Source organism: Leptopilina heterotoma, unplaced genomic scaffold (assembly GCF_015476425.1).
Source record: "Leptopilina heterotoma isolate Lh14 unplaced genomic scaffold, ASM1547642v1 Lhet_52, whole genome shotgun sequence".
Lineage (NCBI taxonomy): Eukaryota > Metazoa > Arthropoda > Insecta > Hymenoptera > Figitidae > Leptopilina > Leptopilina heterotoma.
Window position 1 is genome coordinate 3674295 of NW_025111114.1, and position 24231 is coordinate 3698525.

Sequence of the window (24231 nt, forward strand, 5' to 3'; positions counted from 1 at the left end):
TATCATATATGGCTAAAGGTGGAAACACGTGATTCACTTTGACGAGAGATAGTGAAGTGCGCATGCGTGGAAATCGGTCGCAGGGTCATTTCATATAAACAGCAAAGAGATATCAAGTGAATTTGTGTCCACATGACGTTTGCGTGTCGTGGCAAAGCCACCGAGACACGTCGTCGACTCGTCATGGTCACCTGACTTTTTTCGTGGAACTCACATACACTTTAATTTCCAATCAAACAACCACATAAACGAATATTTGTGTCTGTGTGTCTGTCTGTGTGTGTATGTAAATTAATACAAATTTCAAGTCGATCAAGTTCTTCGAGTTGAAATCGACAGGAAAAATCGACTTCAATTTCCCCCCTTTAAAAAGTGTCCTTGTGTCTATTATTTATTTTTTTTTTTTCATTGCAGACGGAAATTTAAAGTAACTTGAAAAAATTATTTACTTTTTAAATGAAATTAACATTAATTGTAACCATCATTGATTAAAACTACTGATAGTAGTTACCATTGTAACCACCACTAATTAAAACTAATAATATTAGTTACCATTGTTACTAATCAGGGATGGCAACCGAAATTACGGTTTTTTGTTTCGGTTTCTTAAAAATTAAGGTTTTTTGGGTTAAAGGTTTCGGTTTTTCGGTTGTTTTCCCCGGAAAATATATGAATGAAAATATTTGTGTGCATTTTAATTACTTAGAATGAAATATGAGTATTAATTACTCATAATTTATTTATAAATTTGTTTTATATTTTATGAGATGGCCATAGCGTTGTCAAGAAAAAACTAAAATTTTTTTGAAAGAATGTTTTTCTCCTTAACTTCTACATTATTTAAACTAATTAACTAAAAATTGGTACAGTGTATTTTTACAGGCTGATCACAAATAATTAATTTAAAAAAATTTGTTTCTAATTTTATTCAAAAAATTTTTTTTTATAAATTATTTGTAATCTGCAAATTTGGTTCCTCTACTTATTATTTGCAATATTAGACATACCATACTTCAATATTTTTTGTACCAAAAGATTTTAATATTGGTGTAATATTCAGTTTTATTTTTATATTAAAAACCGAAAAAACGAAATTTAGGTTCTGAAATAAAGGGTTTTAAATTTTTATAATACGGGTTTCGGTTTACGGTTTTCTGTTTCAAATAATTTTTTTTTCGGTTTCGGTTTCTAGTTTTCGGTTTTTTAAAAATTTCTGTTTTTTCGGTTAACGGTTTCGGTTATCGGTTTCGGTTGCCATCCCTGTTACTAATATTACTAATTAACTAATAAATTAGTAGAAATTACTATTTATTAATAATTAACTAATAAATTAGTAAAAATTAATATTTATTAGTAATTAACTTATAGTAGAAATTAATTACTATTTATTATTAATTAACTAACAAATTAATAATGAACTAATAAATTGGTAAATTACTAATCATTAGTAATTACCTGATAGTAAGAACTACTATTTTTTAGTAATTAATAGATAGTAGAAATTACTATTTATTAATAATTAACTGATAGTAGAAGTTACTATGTACTATTAATTATCTAACAAATTATTAATTAACTAATAAATTAATAGAAATTACAATTTATTAGTAATTAACTGATAGTAGAAATCACTATTTATTATTAATTAACTGGTAGTAGAAATTAATTACTATTTATTAGTAATAAACCAATAAAGTAGTAGAAATTACTATTTATTAGTAATTAACTTATAGTAGAAATTACTTTTCATTAGTAATTAACTGATAGTAGAAATTTATTACTATTTATTATTAATTAACTGGTAGTAGAAATTAATTACTATTTATTAATAATTAACTAATAAAATAGTAGAAATTACTATTTATTAATAATTAACTAATAAAATAGTAGAAATTACTATTTATTAGAAATTAACTGATAGTGGAAATGACTATTTATTAGAAGTTAACTGATAGTAGAAATTACTATTTATTATTAATTAACTAACAAATTAATAATGAACTAATAAATTGGTAAATTACTATTCATTAGTAATTAGTTGATAGTAAAAAGTACTATTTTTTAGTAATTAATAGATAGTAGAAATTACTATTTATTAGTAATTAACTGATAGTAGAAGTTACTATTTACTATTAATTATCTAACAAATTATTAATTAACTAATAAATTAATAGAAATCACTATTTGTTAGTAATTAATAGATAGTAGAAATTACTATTTATTAGTAATAAACCAATAAAGTATTAAAAATTACTATTTATTAGTAATAAACCAATAAAGTAGTAGAAATTACTATTTATTAGTAATTAACTTATAGTAGAAATTACTTTTCATTAGTAATTAACTCATAGTAGAAATTACTTTTCATTAGTAATTAACTGATAGTAGAAATTTATTACTATTTATTATTAATCAACTGGTAGTAGAAATTAATTACTACTTATTAGTAATTAACTTATAGTATAAATTAATCTTCATTAGTAATTAACTGATAAATTAGTATAAATTACTATTTATTAATAATTAACTAATAAAATAGTAGAAATTACTATTTATTAGAAATTAACTGATAGTGGAAATGACTATTTATTAGTAGTTGACTCATAGTAGAAATTACTATTTATTATTAATTAACTAACAAATTATTAATTAACTAATAATTTAATAGAAATTCCTATTTATTATTAACTAATAAATTAATAATTAACTAATAAATTAGTAGAAATTACTATTTATTAATAATTAATTGATAGTAGATGTTGCTATTTATTATTGATTAACTAACAAATTATTAATTAACTAATAAATTAGTAGAAATTACTGTTTATTAGTAATTAACTGATTGTAGAAATTACTATTTGTTAGTAATGAATAGACAGTAGAAATTACTATTTACTAGAAATTAACTAATAAAATAGTAGAAATTACTATTTATTAGTAATTAACTAATAAATTAGTAGAAATTACTATTTATTAGTTATTAACTAATAAATTAGTAGAAATTACTATTTATTAGTAATATTAGCAAATTTTGCTTATAAATTAGTAGAAATTATTATTTATTAGGAAAATTTACTAATTAAAAAACAAAAAGTCAGTCACTAATTCATATTAGTAAACATTTTTACTAATTCAAACTTAGAGAGAATAATTGGTCGAACATTTTTTTAACAGTAATGGTAACTATATTTAAAGAAAATTTTTTATTTAAAGCAAGTAATTTTTTAACTAAAATTTATTTTAGTTAAATAGAAGTATATTTGTCTCAGAGCCAATTTTATTTGAACCAAATAAAATTTATTTGAAACAAGTAAAAAGTTTAGTTGACTCTGAGTCAAATATAAAAAAATTAATTAATTAATTAATATATTAAGTTATAATATTAATAAATTAATTAATTTTGTTAATATTAATTTAATATATTATTCAATATATTAATTAATATATTAATTAATAAATTAATTAATTAAATAATTTTTTTCCGTCTCATAATAATAGAAAAAATTCTGCAAATTTATTATTATCAAAAAATGCAGTAAAATTAAAGTAAATTATAGTATATAACAATTTCAAGAACAAAAAGAAATAAACGAATAAGAAATATTTTCAATATTATTTTCGCACTTGTTCAAATACCTTTTTTTTCGAAACAATGTATGAAATTTATTAGACAAATAACTTAGAATTTTAGATTAGATTAAAAATCGATGGTCCGTGATTTAGTGAATTTCGATAATGGTCAAGGTTGTTTGAATATTATTTCTTCGAAAATAATAAAAATTCTATTGTCTCTTCCAATTATGGAGACAAATATTTGTAACAAAGAAGACATTTAGCATTTTTTTGCTATTAATATTTTATGACATAAATAATTGATTGCAGTCGGGAGAATAATTTTCTATTTTTGTAAAAGTCGAGTTACTTCTTTTTTAATAGAGGGGAAAAAAAATGGTATTTTCAACTAAAAAATTAGCATTTCAACTACAAAATTCGTATTTCAATTCCAAAATTCGCATTTAAAATACAAAATTAAAAATACCTCTGAGAACAAAATTTATTAAAAATTATTATTATTATTATTATTATTATTATTACAAAATTTATTTATTTCTTTTTAAAATTAAATTTTTAAAAATTATTTTGCATCATTGTTAAAAAAATTAATTTCAAAAGTTTCTAAATAGAAAATTTGTCCTTAATTTTTATTGCAATCAGTAATTAATGAAAATATTTTTAATTAAAAATAACATTTAAAAATATTTCCTTAATTTGAACGTTCAAAACTTGAGAATCATCGAATTGAAACCAATTGATACCTAAATTAAAATCACAAATAATTGATTTAAATTTTTATCAATTTGATTTAAATTTTTATCAATTTGATTCAATTTGCTATCAATTTGATACTTTTGGTTATAGTGATTAATTTATTATTATTTCTAATTATAATTATTTAATAATTCCAATAAAAATATTTTTTAAAGGCAAAAGGGTCAGAATTCGCGAAATTTTCACAGAAAATAAAAAGTATTTTTTTTAAATCGAAATGTTAAAAAAACATTTCTATTTGGCCTTAAGAATGTGTCCACCAAAAAACAGGAAAAAAAATTATTTTTTATAAAAGTTATTGCAAAATTAATTTTTTAGCAACTTTTTAAACAAAATTTTATTTCTCCTAAATGAATGAACCGATTTAAATGAACCAAGCGGGAATATCAAGGGGATAAAATATACTTTCGATTAGAATTAGAAAATTTCTAAAAAGTTTATTTTTTAATAATTATTTAATAAATTTTTTATAAACAATTAATTTTTTTTAATGTTCTGCGCCTTTTAAAAATTTGAAAAAAATATTAACATACACTTAAAACTATAAGAAATCAAAATCCGTTGAGAAAATTTTGGAGCGACAATTATTTTAAAAGTTATAAACAAATTATATTGAACGGAGATGCGATTTTGATGATTTTCAGAATTAAAACATTATTTTTAACTACGAAATGAACAAAACACTGTCAAATTAACATTTTTATTCAATTATATAACCATAAAAATTGATGAAAATGATCAAAAACTAAGTTCAGCGTTGATGCACAACACCGCGCCAATATAATTTGTTTATAACTTTTAAAATAATTGTCGCTCCAAAATTTTCTCAACGGATTTTGATTTCTTATAGTTTTAAGTGTATGTTAATATTTTTTTCAAATTTTTAAAAGGCGCAGAACATTAAAAAAAATTAATTGTTTATAAAAAATTTATTAAATAATTATTAAAAAATAAACTTTTTAGAAATTTTCTAATTCTAATCGAAAGTATATTTTATCCCCTTGATATTCCCGCTTGGTTCATTTAAATCGGTTCATTCATTTAGGAGAAATAAAATTTTGTTTAAAAAGTTGCTAAAAAATTAATTTTGCAATAACTTTTATAAAAAATAATTTTTTTTCCTGTTTTTTGGTGGACACATTCTTAAGGCCAAAAAGAAATGTTTTTTCAACACTTCGATTTAAAAAAAATACTTTTTATTTTCTGTGAAAATTTCACGAATTCTGACCCAAAAACAGATTTTTATTGCTACAATAAAAATATTTTTTAAAAGTAAAAACAGATTTTTATTGCTACAAAGAATTTTATTAGAGAAAATATTTCTTCCGTCTAAAAATATTAATTTCTAAAAATTTCTTCTAAAAAAATTAATTGTAGAATTTTTTTTTAACTTTTTCAGTTTAAAATTTTTCGTTCGCCTCTACTTTTTGTTGCAATGAAAAAAATATTGCAAAAAAGTGATTATATTTTCAAGTCGCAAATAAAAATTGTTAAACAAAGTTTCGACTCTACAATAAATTTAATCCCAATGACTTTGATGAATGTCAAAACGATAAGTTTATCACTATCACAACTTGTTGATGATTACTGTCAACAAGGAAAAGCAGAATATTATAACTCTATTTTTGTTGTAACGTGAGTCTAGGAATCATCTTTTTTTTCACAATATCGTCGCAATTCTAGAATTTACGCCGCAAAAAGTGTATCGCAAACGGTCTGCAGGAAAAAATTTTTGAAGCAGTGGAAAAAAATTAGGAGCAAACGGAGAGAGAGGGGGGGGGGATGTTTACTTACCCCCGAAACATAAAATCCATTCTTGCTGTCAAATCCCTCAGTTTTCGATTGACGAGAAACTCTTTTCTTTTCGCCATTAAATCCGTAGTTTTAGAGAATTTAAATTTTAGTTTATTTTAATATTTTAGTTTTCTTTTTTTTTTTTTTTTAATTATTTTTTAAATTAGTTTTAACACACTGATAATCCTCCTTGAATCACTGTATTCCAAACACTGCATCCATATAAAATCCAAATGGCGTGGGTTTTTCCAAGAAACATTCACTTGCACTTTTTTTCTCCTTTTTTGAATAAAAAACACTTTTTTTTTGTATTTTTCTGGACTTTATAATTTCACTCGTTCACACAAGACACTTTTTTTTTAAATTTATCATTTATTAGAAATTTTATAATTAAAGATAGAGTTTCTCGTGTTGTCAGGAGGAAAAGGACAGGTTTTGAACTGTAAAGAAAATTATTTTTTTTTGCACGCAGAAAAAGCAAGAATAGAAAAATACTGCAGACCGTTACGTACAAAAAAAAAATATATATTAAAATCGTGTTGTAAATGACAATAAAAAGAAAAGAAAATATGTCAATTTAATTGTCTCTCTACCTATCAGAATTGCATCAGATAAAAAATTGAATATAGTTTTCAACTTATTTCTTATATTTTTTCTGCTATTTTTTATCTATGTACTGTAAATCAACGTGTGACTGAAAAATTAGAGCCGAAAAACTTTTCCTTAAAAATATAATTCCAGAGTCGTGGAAATAATTCGCGCAGAAGCTGATTCATCGCGCGTCCACTGATAATATATGACCAACGATAATATGTTTTTCGTGAGCTCAAGAAAAGTTCAAAATTCACCGGGGAAATTAATCACGACGATCGATGCAAACCGAACGTCCAAACGTTTCTTTTTCGTACAAACAGAATGGCGGAAGTAAAGAGAAAGACAGAGAGAGTGAGAAAGAAAACGGAGAAAAAGAGATTTGGAAAATAAATGTTGTGTAAAAAATAGAGGAAAAAAAAGGGAAAAAAGGAAAAAATAGGAAAAAATAAAGGGAAAAATAAAAGAAAACATAAAGGAAAAAAAAGGGAAAATAACGAAAGAAATAAAAGAAAATAATAAAAAAACTAAAAAGAAGATAAATATTACAAAACGTAAGAAAAAAATTAAGAAAATGAGATAAAAATTTAAATTTAAAGATAATTTATGACTCAAAGTCTACTGAACTTTTTAATTGGTTCAAATAAACTTTATCTGTTTCAAGTAAATTATATTTGGATCAAATAAATTTTATTTGGTTCAAATGAATTTTATTTTTTTCAACTAAATACTATTTGATAAAATTAAATTTTATTTGATGTAATTAAATTTTATTCGATTCAATTCAATTTTATTTGATTCAATTCAATTTAATTTCGTTCAAATAAAAATTTAATTTCGTTCAAATAAAAATGTAATTTCGTTCAAATAAAAATTTAATTTCGTCCAAATAAAAATTTTATTTGTACTAAATAATATTTTTATTTAAAACAAATAAATAATTTATCAGATTCAGAGATAAATAAACTTTTATTTCACTTAAATAAATTATGTATAATTCAAATAAAAATATTCTCTGGGAGTAGAAAATTGAAGAAAAAAATTTATTTGATTCAAATAAACCAGAAATTGCGTCTATTATGAAACAAATGTCTATTTGAATAAAAGAATTGTTATTTAAGTAAATTAAATGATATATTTGCTTCGAAATACTGAAATTATTGGTTCAAATAAAAATTTATTTGATTTAACTCAAGATTATTTTGTACAAATAAAAATATTTTTTGATAACAGACAAGTAATTTATTGTATTTGAATTTTATTTTATTTATTATAATTTTATTTTGAAGCAAATAAATTTTCTTCTTTTTTTTCCGCGAGCAAATGTTGAACTCTTAAAATTAGTAAAAAAAAAATTAAAGTAATAAAAGTAGTAAAATTGTTTATTAATTTAAATTGGTAACTAATTTTTTGCTTCTGAATTAGTAAATTTTCCTAATAAATAGGAAAATAAATAGGAAATAAATAGAAAAACCGATTTATTAATAAAATTTACTAATTCTACTAATAAATAGTAACTTCTACTGATTTACTAGTAAAATTTAATAATTCTACTAATAAATAGTAATTTCTACTGATTTACTAGTAAAATTTACTATTTCTACTAATAAATACTGATTTCTACTAATTTATTAGAGAATTTACTAATTCAAAAGCAAATAACTCAGTTACAAATTAAAATTAATAAACATTTTTACTAATTCAAATTTAGAGAGAATAATTTTATTCTTCGTCGGTTAGATAATTATTTTGAAATTTTCGATACTAAAACATTGAATTCAATAGAAATAAATAAAATTTATTAATGAAAGAAAGTAATTGAATTTAATCACTCATTCTATTTATTTAATTAAAAACATTTAATTTAGTGCATTATAATAATAATTTTTTCTGTCTATTTGTAACCATGATTGTTAAATAATATACTTTGAAGAATTGCATTAAATTTAGAGAAATTTGCTAAATTTGCTAAACTTGCTAAATAATTTGCTAAGTGCTAAAATGCTAAATCTAAAATGAAAATTACTTCTTCAAGAGTGCCGAGAATAAAAATATTCTCCATTAAAGTGTAAAACTTTTGTTTTGAGAGGATAATTAGAAGAGGAATTTTCCTCTTATCCAGAGAAATTTTTTATTCAAATCAAATATAATTAAACGATATTAAATAAATTTATTAATTAAATAAAAGTATATTTCTCTCAGAGCCAACTTAATTGTTTATTTCTTTTAAATAAAATTCATTCGAAACCAAAAAAAAATCAATTTTTCTAAGGATGTCAAATTGAGACAAAAAACAAATCAAAATTGTTGCAAGGCAACAATTTTGATTCGTTTTTTGTTTCAATTTGATATCCTTAGAAAAACTGTAAAAGTTTATTAGCTCTGAGTCAGATATTTTTTTTTTAGTTTAATTAAATTAACAGGATTACTAGAGAATGTTAACTTTTAATATTCCATGGAAAAGAAAAAGAGAGAGAAAGAAATAAATGAAGAGAAAGAAAAAAAGAAAAAGGGAAAAAAAGAAAAAAGGAATAGAGAAAGAAAAAAACAAAAAGGGAAAAAAAATAGAAAAAAGGGAAAGAGAAAGAAAAAAACAAAAAGGGAAAAGAAAAAAAGGAAAAGAGAAAGAAAAAATAAAAAGGGAAAAGAAAAAAAGAAAAGGGGAAGGAAAAAGAAAAAGGGAAAAGAAAGAAAGAAAAGGGAAAGAAAAAGGAAAAGAAAAAGGGAAAAGAAAAAAGAAAAATGAAAAGGGAAAGGAAAAAGAAAAGAGAATAAATGAATGAATTTGTTTACCCATGTGAGGGAAATCTGTGCTGGAGATGCTGAGGTTCATAGTACTGGGTGGTGAGGGCTCTTTCGTCCAGGGTGTGTTCTGTCGCGTGGGCCTTCGCTGCGGACTTGATATCCATGAACGCCACCGTCGCTGATGCGCCCCCGGCACTATTCGAGCCACTGCCGCCTCCACCGCCGCCACCTCCAGTTCCGGAACCACCCTCGTTTCCCTCTCCGAGGGAACCACCGTCCACGGGGCACTCCTCGCCCCGTGGCAGCAGTTTGACGCTCTGCACGCGTCCATACCTGAAAACAGAACAACAATTTTTCATTAAACTTGCCCGCAAAAGGCCAAACTCAAAAAACACCAAAAAAAACCGAAAAACGGGAGAAACAAACGAAAAAGCAAGAAAAAACCAAAAAAAAGGGGGAAAAAACAAGAAAATAGCAAAAAATGAGGGAAAAAACAAAAAAGCGACAAAAAAGCATCAAAAAAGCAAAAAAGGAGAGAAAAAGCAAGAAAAAAACCAAAAAGAAGAGAGAAAACAACAAAAAATCAAGAAAATAGCAAAAAAAGAGGGACAAAACAAAAAAGCAACAGAAAAGCAAAAAAAGGAGAGAAAAAAAAACGTAAAAGTAAGAAAAAACCAAAAAGAAGGGAGAAAACAACAATAAATCAAGAAAATAACAAAAAAAGAGGGAAAAAAGAGAAAAAGGAGAGAAAAAACTAAAAGGCAAGAAAAAACAAAAAAGAAGAGAAAAAAAAACAAAAAAGCAACAAAAACGGAGAGAAAAAACAAAAAATCAAGAAAATAGCAAAAAGAAGGGAGAAAAAACAAAAAAGCAAAAAAGAGAGACAAAAGCAACAAAACAGAAGAGAAAAAACGAAAAAGAAGTGAGAAAACAACAAAAAATCAAGAAAATACCAAAAAAAAAGAGGGAAAAAACAAAAAAGCAACAAAACGCAAAAAAGAACAGAAAAAAACAAAGAATCAAGAATAAACCAAAGAAAGGACCATAACAGCACGAAAAAAAAATTATAATACAAAAATGATCGAGAAGAAAAATTATACGCTCTCATCCCTCATTTTTTATTTTCCACTTCCATAATTTTCAAACAATCCAACAAGTACCACAATTTGTCAACCCCACGGAGAAAAACAACAAACAATAGACGACTTTACAACGTGTTCTGCGCGAGGTTCTTATATACACCTCCCATTGTGCGATGCGTACACAATATGCACACACACACTATATATACTAGCGCGGGACGATGAAAATGTCGATTACAATCGTGATAGGAAAAAGAAAAAAAAATTACCCGACACACACACACAAAAGCAGCATATGTACATTAATCTCGTAATTTCCCCATTGAAAAAAAAGATACAATCAACAAAATTTTAATTGGAAATCTCGTCTCGGTTGTCCTAGTGGGATCAAAGACTTGCGGAATTTTCAACAATCGAGAATGATAATTCTCAAGTTATTATAATTTTCCCCGCATAAATCAACGTGGGAAAAAGAAAATTTCTTTTATTTCTATTGGGTGGAATTGTTTCCTTTTATTATTGTTTCTATTTTTGATGATGGTGACTATAAATTTGGAAATAGAAAAAAAATTGCTAATACTTTTCATTGGTACCAAAAATTTGTCAATGAGAAAATATTGGTACCACTTTTCGTGACATAAATTTGTTAGTAAGAAATAATTGGTACCACTTTTCATACCATAAATTTGGCAATGAGAAAAAAAATTGATACCAATTTTCATTGGTCTCACTGTTTATTGGTATCACAAATTTGGTAACAACAAATTAATTGGTATACCACTTTTAATACTATAAATTTAGAAATGAGAAAAAAATTGGTACCCCTTTTAAATTGATATCACAAATTTGGTAATAACAAAAAAATTCGTACCACTTTTCAAGAGTACCATTAATTTGTCGATGAAAAAAAAAGTGGTACCACTTTTCATACCATAAATTTGGCAATGTGAAAGAAAATTGGTACCACTTTTCATTGGTACCAAAAATTTGACAATGAGGAAAAAATTGGTACTAATTTAAATTCGTTCAAAAAAAAAAATTTTTAAGAAAATTGGTACCATTTTTCATTGGTCCAACTTTGGCAATGAGAAAGAAAATTGGTAGCACTTTTCATACCATAAATTTGTCAATGAGAAAATATTGGTACCACTTTTTGTACCATAAATTTGTTAGTAAGAAAAATTGGGTACCAATTTTCAATGGTATTACAAATTTGGTAGTGAGAAAAAAAATTGATACCAATTTTCATACCAATTTTCATTGGTACCATACCACTTTTCATTGGTATCATAAATTTGTCAATGAGAAAAAAATTGGTACCACTATTCATTGGTCCAACAAATTTGTCAATGAAAAAGAAAATTGGTACCACTTTTCATTGGTCCAACAAATTTTTTAATCCGAAAGAAAATTGGTACCACTTTTCATACCGTAAATTTGTCAATAAGAAAAAAATTGCTACCACTTTTGATTCGTACAGTTTCTCTAAGGATAGCAAATTGATTTTTTGTCTCAATTTGACATCCTTAGAAAAACTGTGCGTCTAAAAAATCCCAATTTTCAGAAATTAAAAGCTAATTTCTCGTTACCATTATATTTTAGACAATTGACTTATTTCAGTTATTCACTAATTATTTCCTGTCGTTCTAAAACTAGACTTCTGAAATCTAATAACAATGCAACCAACGACATTTGAAACTAGTTGCGGATTTGTCAATCTTCCACACTAAATTGTCAGCATGAGTTCTGAGTTCAATTCGCTCTTTTGTACCTTTGTATAATTCCGTCGAATTAATTATTTCAATTTCAAAATTACCTAATCTATTCATTACTATTTTTCTTATCATATTCCCAGATTTTTTTTTGTCTTCAATATTCTGAAATCTTTTATAATCATTTTGTTAGATTTTCCATCACAATTTTGTTAAATTTTCCACCACAATTTTGTTAAATTTTCCACCACAATTTTGTTAGATTTTCCATCACAACTTTATTAGATTTTTTATTACATTTTTTTTAGATTTTTTTTGCATCATATTCTTAGATTAACCAATTATTTCCTCATATTGGAAAAAATCTTTATATCCAGATATTAATAACGAATTATTAAAATTTGATATTATACAAGAATCGAATGAGGGACAATAAAAAAATTTAACAATTCTACAAAATACACTTCTCGGAAGGCTTAGACTTGAAAGTTTATATTTAAACATCATTTCTTTGTATTCTATCAGGCGAAATTATAGATAATTGAAAATTGAAAACAGTGTTTAGTGAGCAGCGCCTTCTTTTAAAAAAAAAGAAAAAAAAAGAAACTGGTATCTCTTTGAAAAAAAAAATTGTGCATCGGTATCGTATACAATTAGAGATATGATTAAGTACTTCTTCGTCATAGCCAGATGATTCACAAATTTGCTTGCATAACTTAAAACAAACATTAGTTCAGGTTATTATGCAATCCACAGTAAATAATTTAATGGAAGGTTTACTAAAGATTTTCCCAGAAGTGTTGCAAAGAAAACAAGGAAAATTGTACTTTTAGGCACATTGGCGAATTTTCAATAAAGTCTAAATTTTTGAACCAACTTATTTACCACAATATTAGTCTTTTTAAAGAATATGGTACTAATAATGGTACCAATTAACTATGGAACCAATTTAATTATGGTACCAGTATATTTTGGTACCTTTCAAGTCTTTGTACAAATTAGGGTACCAAGTAATTACCAATTCATAAAGGTACCAGTTTAATTGTGGTACCAATTATTAAAGGTACCAATTTAATAGTTGTACCTTTCAAGTTTTCATAAAGACTATGGTACCATTTTATTTTTGTACCTTCGAAGCCTTTATAAAGATTAAAGTACCAATTAATTGTGGTACCAAGTTGTTACAGCTTTTATAAAAAATCATTGGCATTTATCATAATCTTTGGTAAAAATTGTGCTACCAATTTACTACAATCTTTCCAAAGATTATCGTACCAATTTACTACAACTTTTGTAAAGATTACGGTACCAGTTAAAAAAGACACGGTACCACGTAATAGTGGTACCAAGTTATATACTTATTTTCTTACGTGAAAGATTGCTGGCGTATTTATTAATTGAATTTCTACTTATTCAGATGTAGAGAGACGATAGGCGTATAATTTGTATTACACTGATAATGTTCGATCAAGGTGAATGAAAAACAAAGTAAAATAAAAGTCAAGATAAGACGAGTCAGTCACTACCTTGATTTCAAGGTTTCTCTTGCAAGAAAGTCGATCAAAATGGCAACGCTGCAGTTTCATTAAGTTATTATAAACGATCATCCTACAAGTTTTGGGTTTGTTTTATCTGTAGAACCTCTATTTGCAGATGAAGCTTTATCTGTAGATAAATCTTTTTTTGTAGATGAACCTCTTTCTGTAGATGAATCTTTATTTATAGATGAAGCTTTATCTGTAGATGAACCTCTTTCTGTAGATGAAGGTCTATTTATAGATGAAGCTTTATGTGTAAATTAATCTCTTTCTGTAGATGAAGCTCTATTTCAAGATGAAGCTTTATCTGTAGATGAACATCTTTCTGTAGATGAACCACTTTCTGTAGATGAACCTCTTTCTGCAGATGAAGCTCTTTTTGGAGAACAAACTCTACCTACAGATCAGCCTCTACTTATAGATCATCCTCTACCTACAGATTATCTCCTATCTAAAGAAAAACTTCTACCTATAGATCATCTCCTATCTACGGTCCAACCTTTTCTATAAGTCACCCTTCAGCTAGAAATCGACCTTTCTTTCATAAATTTATTATCCTTTATCTGAACATGTTTATAGATCATCTTTATCTAAACAGGAACCTCTCAATATAAATCATCCCATTGCTCTTCCTGCACGTAAATAAAAACCTCTCAAATATTAGTCTCCATTTCCATCAATCTTCATAATACCCTTGTTTATACGTTTTCCTCTACTCGAACAAAAATCTTCTTGATCAAAGTATATTTACTGTTTTATTTCGTACAAGTTACTGCCTGTGAACAATTCCTTATTATTAGTTACACTCCTTAGCATTAGTCCCTATTTTTCACCTTCTTTAAAATTCATCCCAACAAATGCTTCTTTTTCCAATACTTATACTAAACTATTCAATTAGATTAGGATCTAATAATTTGATTCTTTTAAATTAAATATTCCCGATTTATTAAATTCTAATTCATTTTAATTCATTTTCATTAATTTTCATTAAAATTAAAATTTAAAAATCAGCCTCTATACATAGCCCCCAAAAAAGAATAAGTTTAAGTGTTCTTGGTCCTAAAAGTTTTTATTTCCCAAAGTCCCGAACCGAACGATTAGAATAGAATGAGGGTTCCTTGATAAAAATCTCTGCACTCCATCTAGCCTCTAGCATTCATCCAAATATCACTCTATTTATAGACTGCCCTTCATCTAAATCTCGACCTTTCTATTATCAACTGTCATTAATAAATCATTCTTCCTCCGTTTATTAACCTTCATTACTAAATCATTCCTTATCAGACTATCAACCTTCACCTATGGATCATCATTTGAAAAGCACTTTTCTAAATGTTGCCCATCAATCTAGACCTCCACTTCTTCTAGTCCACTTTATTCAAAAGATTCTATAGAGTGTTCTATAGAGTGAAACTGTAATGCAAAACTGTAAAAAGTGCTATTAATTAGAGCTGATTTTAGGTACTTGACGACATTTTCTAGGGATATCAAATTGAGACAACTTTATCAAAATTGTTCGATGCAACAATTTTGATGTGTTTTTTGGCTCACTTTGATATTCTTAGAAAAACTGTGCTATGGTTACAACTAATGATAGTTACAATCAGTTTACAGTTTTCCTAGTTATCAAATTGAGACAAAAAAAACATCAAAACGTTGCGTCGCAAAAATTCTGATACGCTTTTTGCCTCAATTTGATATCCTTAGAGAAAAACTGCGACACCAAAGGCCATTTTGGTGATGCTCGATGCAAGAACCAGACATAAACCATTGGATTTCAATGAACCTCGTCTGATTCTTGCACCAAGAGGTTAAATTTTTTGACCACTTCCATTCTTTTCGCCACTCTTTCCCCAACGTTTGATTAAAAAGATTCACCTCCAAATTTGCAAAAATTGATTATTGTTGTTGGAAAGGAAAGATCCTTTTCAACAACAATTATCAATTTTTCATATCTACATTTGTTATTTGTTATTACAATTCGAGAAATTCGAGAGAAAGAGACGTGATCTGGGAAGTTTCTAGCAGGTCGAATCCGCGAAGAGATAAAAGTATTCGCGGATGTTTTTGCAGAGGAGGCCATGACGGCTCTTGGCCTCTCGCTTGGCTGGGCCGAATCGGTTGAAGCAGCATGAGAAATGGGGAAAGGAGGTGATGTATACGGATACGTAAGGGCCCTCCGCTTTAGAATGGAGCCCCACTCCAAAGATCTCATATCTCCCCACACACACACACTGAGAGAGAAAAAGTGGGAACACAAGAGGGAGAGAGAGAGAGGAGGGAATCGGTTAAATTTTGTACCACTTGATGGAGAAGGGAATGAAGGGTGGCGAGGGGAAAGGCGAAAACGACTAATACCACTTGAGGGGAAATCATCATCAGCCGATTGGCCAAGAGGAATGAATATGTAATACGCAGACGCGAACATCTGGGGATTTTGAGCCTCTCCCGGAGTCGATCATCTCAGTTCGCGCGAGTAATACGTCTCCTTGTTTCGCTCTTCAAAATTATCTATCACATTTCGGAGCATTTTTCTCTCAAATTCTACAATACTTTTTCGTATTCTTCAAAAAAGTTGTTGACCAAATTCTCGAGGGAATTTTCTTTCTGACAAATCGAGTCTGTTTTTCAGGGTTTCGTATCGAATTGGCGTGAAATACGGTGCTGTGGATGGAACCGTTATGGTGCTCTCCCAAACATTCTTTTTTCCTACTACTTCTTCTTCCAAATTTATTCGCATCAGAGTTTGTTAGGACAATTTTTTTCTCTCTTTGAAAATAAGGAAAAAAGTACGAAATAGTGTGGAGTGGTTGTTAGAATTCCTCGCGCCTGCTCCCTGAGGGTCGTAAAGAAGGATCAATTATGTATCCAAAAGGAGAGAGAGAGAGGGAAAAAAATCTGCCAAAAGTGTGGAATGGATTAGGCTGTAAAAAAGGAAAAAAAAATTCTGACAATTTTTATCAGGCTAGAGCAGACGTTGCCAGTGGACGAGTGTGCTGTAAACTGCGCAGCTCGGTTTGACCTCAACGGAGCCCCTATCTCCAACAATTTCCCCTCACTGCTTTTCTATATACAATAAAATGGGTGGGAGAGAGAGAGAGAACACGCACACTGTGAACGCCCTTTCCTATTAAATGTTCACGCACGCGTTTCAAACGAGTAGATTCTTGGTGGGGACGAATAGGTTCCACTTGGTGGGGGTTTTTAAGGGGGAAGAAAAGGAGCCAAGTGCCACGGTGGATGGCTGGCGAGCGAACCCAGTCCACGAACCGTATTTACCCCACCACTTTCCGTTCTCGTCGAGGAATTTTACTCGGGCAGACTCGCTCCCGGCCTCGACGACTCTCTTTGCTCTTTCCAACCTGCCTCGGTTTCGGTATGGTTTATGAGAAGGCATTAAAATGGGTCTCCATAAACCAAGGGAGTCTCCACGTCTCTAGGTCAGACCTGTATCTTCTCTAACCGACACGAGTGTCCAACTACTTTTACCAAGGTCCCAGGTTAGATCATTCAGAAAGCTTATCTAATTTCCCTTTATCTATTTTCTAATTTTCATCATTTTTCAAATTTTTCACAATTCTGATGATGCATGTTCGAAATGATGCAGGGAGTTTGAAACTGTTTTGTCTTTTTAGGTTCGAAATAGGCGGCGAATGGTAGATCAATACGTTGGCCCACGAGCAGAAGAGTTCACGGGGTGAGAGGAAAATGGCAGAGAAAGAGAGCCTCGCCTTTCGTAATCTCGTCTACGTGACGTGGACTAACATATCGATCTATTTTCACCCAGTCAGTAATGAGCCGTGCTCATAAAATCTATTCTCCATATATTGATGGCAGTTCGCAGATGCGAAAAATAGAACAACAGTGCCTAAAAACGGGAAAACTTACTACTTTTTGCAACAACAGGTTCATCTGAGAGTTTCGAATTCCCCACATCCACATGTTTTGTTCAAAAAATCTATCTATTTTTCAACTTCCTATCGTTAAAAGCGGTTATAAAAGCGCTGACTATTGAGAGATGAATGCCAGAGTTCCTGCATTGAGGAATAGGCCGGACACGCATTGTAATGGGACTACCGAGACTGAAAAGGGAAGAGGGACACAAAAAAGTGAAAAAAAACCACGACAAACAGGGGCAGGGCTCGAAAGGATTTTGACGTGGTCGAGCCCTCTTCTTCCAGCTTATGTAAATTTCCAAGCCATGCTCATAATTTGACGACACAATTTCTGCAGAAACGAAAAATTCCTTATAGTCCGATGGTTATTGTACAACGAGTCTATTGTTCCCTAGTGCCCTAAATGACCCGAATTATTCCTCATTTAGTACAAATATTACACTTTCCATCAGATAGAATTCCGAAAATTTCCAAACTCGTATCAAAACTAAAAAAAACAAAAATTAAAAATGTATGGAAAGAAAAATTTTGATTAGTCAACACTAGGTTCAGGGTTGACACTTGACTGGTACATCTAGAACACAAACACAACTTTTTCCTCTTCTTACGTAACTTAGTCAGTCGCAGATCAATGCTTCTACGATAAAAATTGTAAATACGATCCTAACTTAATAATTCAACTTCTATTGAATTCTAACCCAAACAACGAAAATATTCATCAGTATATATGCAATAAGGCGAGCAATAAGGTCGACGAGTTGTACAACCAGTGTGACGCATCATCAAAATTCCCCGCGTGGCAACAGCGCTAAAAGAAAATTTTTTATCAAAAGAACCCCAATTTTTATTTACTAAGCACACCCTTTCCGAATGTCTAAATATTTAACCCAGAGAAGAAAAATAAAACAACTCACACTGTACCAAATTGAAATAACACTGCAATGTTGTTACACCAAAAATGAAAAGAAATAGTTTGTTGAGTATATTTATATTTAATTCCTAGTTTTTGTTGAATCGTTGACTATCGTAGGGGAGAAAGACAAAATTTGAAATGAACTAGGGAACAAAATGTGGAATCCCATGTTCCGATATGTGAATAGAGATCAGAAATGTGGCAACATTGCTTATGACTCAGCTCCTCGACTCTTTTTCCTACCCCTCTACTATACTAAAGCAGTGGAGTGTCCCTTCTCCATGTAGCATGCAGCTGACGCCCTTCCCCTCCTGATGCTCTCCAGGTTCTCTGTCTTCGTCACTTGTCCAACTTCTCCCACTTCAATATAGATGAATATCCTTCCTCGTGTCCAAGAGTCTCGTCTCTCCCCCTCGTCACCCTAACCACTATCTACAGTACGAGTACTGACAACTCGTTTCTTTTCCCCTCTCCTTGAAACTCCTGGAACAATCCTTAGCGGCGGCGTCATGCTGGTGAGAGATGAGCGTGCAAAGTCCCAAGTAAGAAAAACACCTAGGCTTCTCTGCGTCATCATCTCGAGAACGGCTATCATCATCATTATTATAATGTCAATCTTGTGCTCACTTCCCTTTTTTGCCCTTCCACGAAATCGATATGTCCAAAGACAATGAAGGTTGATGAAAAAGAAAAAAAGAAAAATAGTGAGTACAAAAGAGAGCGTCTTGGTGCTGCACAATTTGTCGTGATTTGAATTTACTGAATCTTACTGTTGCCTCACAACAAAACAACTCCTTCTGTTCGGAGAAACAATTCTTCTGTTGTGGAAAAATCTTGATTGAACAGAAGAACTTCTCTGATCTGACTTTCGAAATTGTATCTCGGAAAAGGAATGATTGCTCTCAGTTGTTTCTGTAAAATAATACTTTTTTGCTTTACTTTTTGTGTACTATTTGCACACAAATAGCCAGTAGTGATGAATACAAATGGTATGGTGATGTGATGAACAAATGTCGAAACAAAAATTTAGGTAAATCGAAATCTCTTTGTCGCTAAGATGAATTTTCGAGAAGGTACCAATTGCAACGAATTGATACCAGAAATGTCAAATCACAAATTGGATCCAAAATGTGAACCCAAATTTTTGGTATCTTGATTCTTTTAAGAAAACTGTGCTCCCAATATTAAGAGCATCACTAAAAAATAGTAATTACAAACATTTTCCGCCTTAAAATACCGATTCTCTTCAGTGAACAAACTTCTTATCAACATTCATCCGACTAGTAAACTCCCAACCACATTTTTTCCCGTCTGGAAACAATTTCCAAAAGGATATCCTCTTTCAGAACAGAAATCATCGAAATAGAAATAATATCTTGCGGAAATGGGGGAAATTTCTCTCGGCATTTGATAGAAATCAATATGGTACCAGTACCGAGAATGTCAAAACGTATGATCAATAAAGAAAAGAAGAAATCAAGTTCTCAAGTTCCGATTTTTGATAACTTGTTCGAATTTCAGAAATTACTCTTCTATGTTCGGGAAAAGTAGTGCTTCTCTATCTGCTTGAAATCTGGACTATTACGAAATAAAACATGTGGAAATATACAAAAGAGGAAGTTTACAGAAAAGTATCCAGAATATTTACTCTAAACAATGTGTCTAGACAATGTTACAACACCTGGGTGGTAACATACCTGAGAACTTCTGCAAATGTCTTTCTCTCTCTCTCTCTTTACTTTTGATGACTTACTCAAAAAGGAAACTGTCGGATTAACTTCTAAAATCACCAGGTATTTGCTGTTTCAAGACTCATGTTCCTAAACTAATCGTACGTGCAAACGCACCTGGAATGGAAAATAAATTATCCCTGATTGGAATTACCATAATTGGTACAATACCTTATTTATGGATCTACCTGCAAATGGTCACAATTTATGAATCCCCCCCGGGAATTTAAAGGATAATTTAAAAATTCTATGGTCAATGCATGGAATAAAATTTACTATTTCCAGCTATTGCGATACTATTTTCGTTCAATTTCTTGATTGTCGATAATTTCTGTTGGTAATTTCTGCTGGTAATTCCTTAAAAAGATGTTTATCTCGGCAAGTTAGTGAAGTAACAATTTTATTAATAGCTGAGTGGATCAATTTGCAGAAGATGGATCTAATACTGTTGTGTGGCAAAAGGGGATCTCTCTCTCTCTCTCTCTCGCTTTATCGGCTTGATTGTACGAGTGTCACTTAAAAGAGAACAAATTTGACCGTCGAACGACCTCAGTTTGAACTAGTCCCATCTACTTATGTCACGCATATCCACAGAGCTGTTATTAAAGTCACATGACAGGCCTCTCCTACATATCTACATGCATTGGGAGCGTCATTAAAAAATTTTGCTTTCTTTGTATTTGTTTGGCCTTTATTCGTCACGTCTCCCGATCTAAATCACAATTACCTTCGAATCACAAAGAAAATTACATGCGCATTCACTATATATATTCAGCAAATGGCAAACGTGAAATGAAAGACAGAAATATACCTGACACATTCAGGAAAAGCTTTCGAGTTAAAAAAATGGAAATAATAACTAATTATTTTACAATTCTATCGATGAAGCAGTATAATAATTATTAGTCTTTGAAAAGCCTGCTGTTGTTTTTAGCATTCAACGCTTCTTTCCTCCATTGGACAAAAATACAGAATACCATATATAGAATTCAGTATTTTTGTCCAAATGAATTTATTTCGAAAATCCAATAAACTAATATCAAGTATTTAAAAACTCTTGCAGCTTAAATTTGCCATGAATTCCCTGTCCTGTGGCAACCCTGCTTTCTATTTTCGTTGTAAATTTAATGTTAAAAATATGCTTTAGATTCAATGTTGAAAATTAATATTAAAAATTCAATGTTAAAAATTGAACGACAATATAATGATGATAATTTAATGTTGAAAATATCCTTCAAGGATGTAATTTACAGTACATATGCGGTTTTTATTTTAGCCCTACATGCACGTTTATTACGCCAACCCAATTCTCGTTATGAATAATGCATCTGCAAACTTTTTTTTTTCTTTTTTTTTCTAGGACTAGAAGTCGATATCACTATTGTGTCAGTTATTCTAAGATTCCGACATCGACAAAACTTTGTAATAACAATCGAACATTGTGTAACACTTGATAATTCTATATCCTCTACAGACATATAAAAAAAAAATATTTTTCTATAAACATCAAACAAGTGCAGTGTGGCACTAATGGACAAGATAATTAAAAAAAAAGAAAAAAGCTTTTTAGTTTCTTCCTTTATTTCTTTTCTGGGTCAATCAATAATATCGAAATTGTTTCTAAGTTCGACGCGAAAAAAAAGTTTCTTTAGTTTCTTTCTATTTATTCTACGACTCTTATTATTAAACTTTTTAACAAGAACTATTAAATTAATAGTACAAACAATATAAACTAATGTTAAAGAATATAAATTAATATACTAACTAATGTTAAACTAATGTTAAAGAATATAAATTAATGTACATAAACAGGGTTGCCATGATTTTGCTCATTTTAAATTCCCTGACTTTTTTAAATAAATATTTAAACATTACTATATTTCCATAAGAATTAAGATTTTCAAAAGATTCAAAATTCAAAACCTTTTTGAATTTAAAAGACCGATTGATAAAATCATTATTTTATATTACAAGAATATTGTTACTCTAACTTATTCAAAATTACTTTCATCACTTCAATTCAATTATTTTATTATTTTACAAATAAAACTTTATTTTAATTTTTAAATTGCTTTTCGAAATAAAGAATTTCGTCATTTCCTAGTGATATCGTAACAAAAGAAACCGGTAATTATCCTAACGTGTACTAAGTGAATGCGTAAGACACGGTTTATATATAGTTAAACTTTTAGCTCACAGATATACCGTTTCTCGATTCATAGTTCCTTCTCTCTCTCTCTATTTTTCACCACATCGATTGAATACAGTTTTGCCATTTCTAAGGTCTCATTAGTTTGTCATTTGCGTTCCAGCTTTTCATTCTTAACCTTTCATTTTAATTCTCACTCGACTCTTTATTCCATCTCACAATAATAAAGATAATTCTAACGGCAAATTCATTGCATTGACAATTTGTAAATTTTGCAAATTGCAAATAATCCAACTATACTGAAACCCACGCGTCATTTTTTCCATTTCCTTATTTACTTTGTGCTTCAATATAATTTATTGTTAATTTATTCACATTATTTATTAATTTAATTCATTTTATTCATTTAATTCATTTTCTCTTTTATTCAATTGAAGCGAAATGGAAATTTATTTAAGACCTACTACTGTTTATTAATGATTTATGATTTCGTTTCGATGTGTCTAAAATGTGATCCTAATGTTTCGAACTTCGTCAAATGTTTCCTTCGTCAAATTAAAAGTATATTGTAGGGGAGAGTCTCCAGTTGTGAGACGGGTTTTATTTTTGACCCGTAAATTGTAAACGGGTAAACGAAATTGTAAATAAAATAAACCGTTCGTAAGGTAACAGAAATACGCAACTTTTATTAAAAGAAAGTATAGTGTTTCGATGAACTCAAAAAATTTTACGATACATTTTCCGAGCACATCGCTTTTTTCAAAAAAAAAAAATGTCTCCAGTTGTGAGACACTCATTAAAAATTGCTAAAATTGAATAAGTTTGACATAAAACGTTATGTGTAGTAGAAATAATTAAATATATTAATAATATATATTATTATATACTAAATAATAATATTTATTCGCCAAAATATGACTATCAAATAAACACAATTTAATAGCTTCAACAAGAGCATTCAAATTGATTTCTTCTGAATCAATTGCCTTTTTTCCACTTGACATGCCCAAAAATACTAGAAAAAAAAATCAAAACAACATTTAAATAGTATGCCTGCAAAGTCGTATTTTTTATGCTGCCCAGATGGGTGTTGACACCGTCTCACAACTGGTGATATGCTGTGTCTCACACCCAGAAATTGGCGCTATTTTGAAAAAGGAAAATTAAATTATTTTCAACCGTAGATTGGCACAATGCAATATTGCATCACAAAATATAAGGAAAACACTAAAAGAAAATGCATTACATTTACCTTTTCCAATTAATTAACTTGGAAAAAAAGTACTTTGCATTTTTTGAAAAAACGCTTTTTAGTCGATTATCTCACACAGTGTTGGTATTTAACAAAAACAGTTTGTATATCCGCTTCGGCGTAAACGAAAAAGTTGGCTCATATAAAAAGAAATGTTTTTATATAAACCAATCGGCTTTTTAATATTGCATGTTAAAAAAAATTGACTGTCTCACAACTGGAGGTGTCTCACAACTGGAGACTCTCCCCTACATTGTAACAAAACAAATGAAGAATCTAAATGTTTAAGCTTTATGAGGTTCTAGAGGCTAAAAATTTGGTTCATTTGAAGTTTGGAACTTGTTTCTATATTTTGGTTTTTAAATTCCTAGGAAAATCTGGACTAATCAGTTGAATGGTACAAAGAATTTTTCTTCTTTCTTCACTGAAAAATACTCTGTAAACTAGAATATTAAAAATACAAAGCAACAAATGAGATTCTAGCATCCGACAAACGATGA

At 29.0% G+C, this 24231-nt stretch overlaps 1 protein-coding gene across 3 annotated transcripts in view; it reads right to left on the reverse strand.

The window, feature by feature from the left end:
- LOC122507983 (protein split ends) overlaps positions 1-24231 on the reverse strand; it is a 184520-nt gene that overhangs the window by 53463 nt on the left and 106826 nt on the right. For 2 of the 3 annotated variants that reach the window (XM_043621025.1, XM_043621024.1), the window contains exon 2: positions 9508-9792. In XM_043621025.1, coding sequence (XP_043476960.1) covers positions 9508-9792 — 285 coding nt within the window. Of the gene's footprint in view, positions 1-6123; positions 6602-9507; positions 9793-24231 lie in introns of those variants that run through there. The other variant, XM_043621026.1, reaches the window with a different exon arrangement.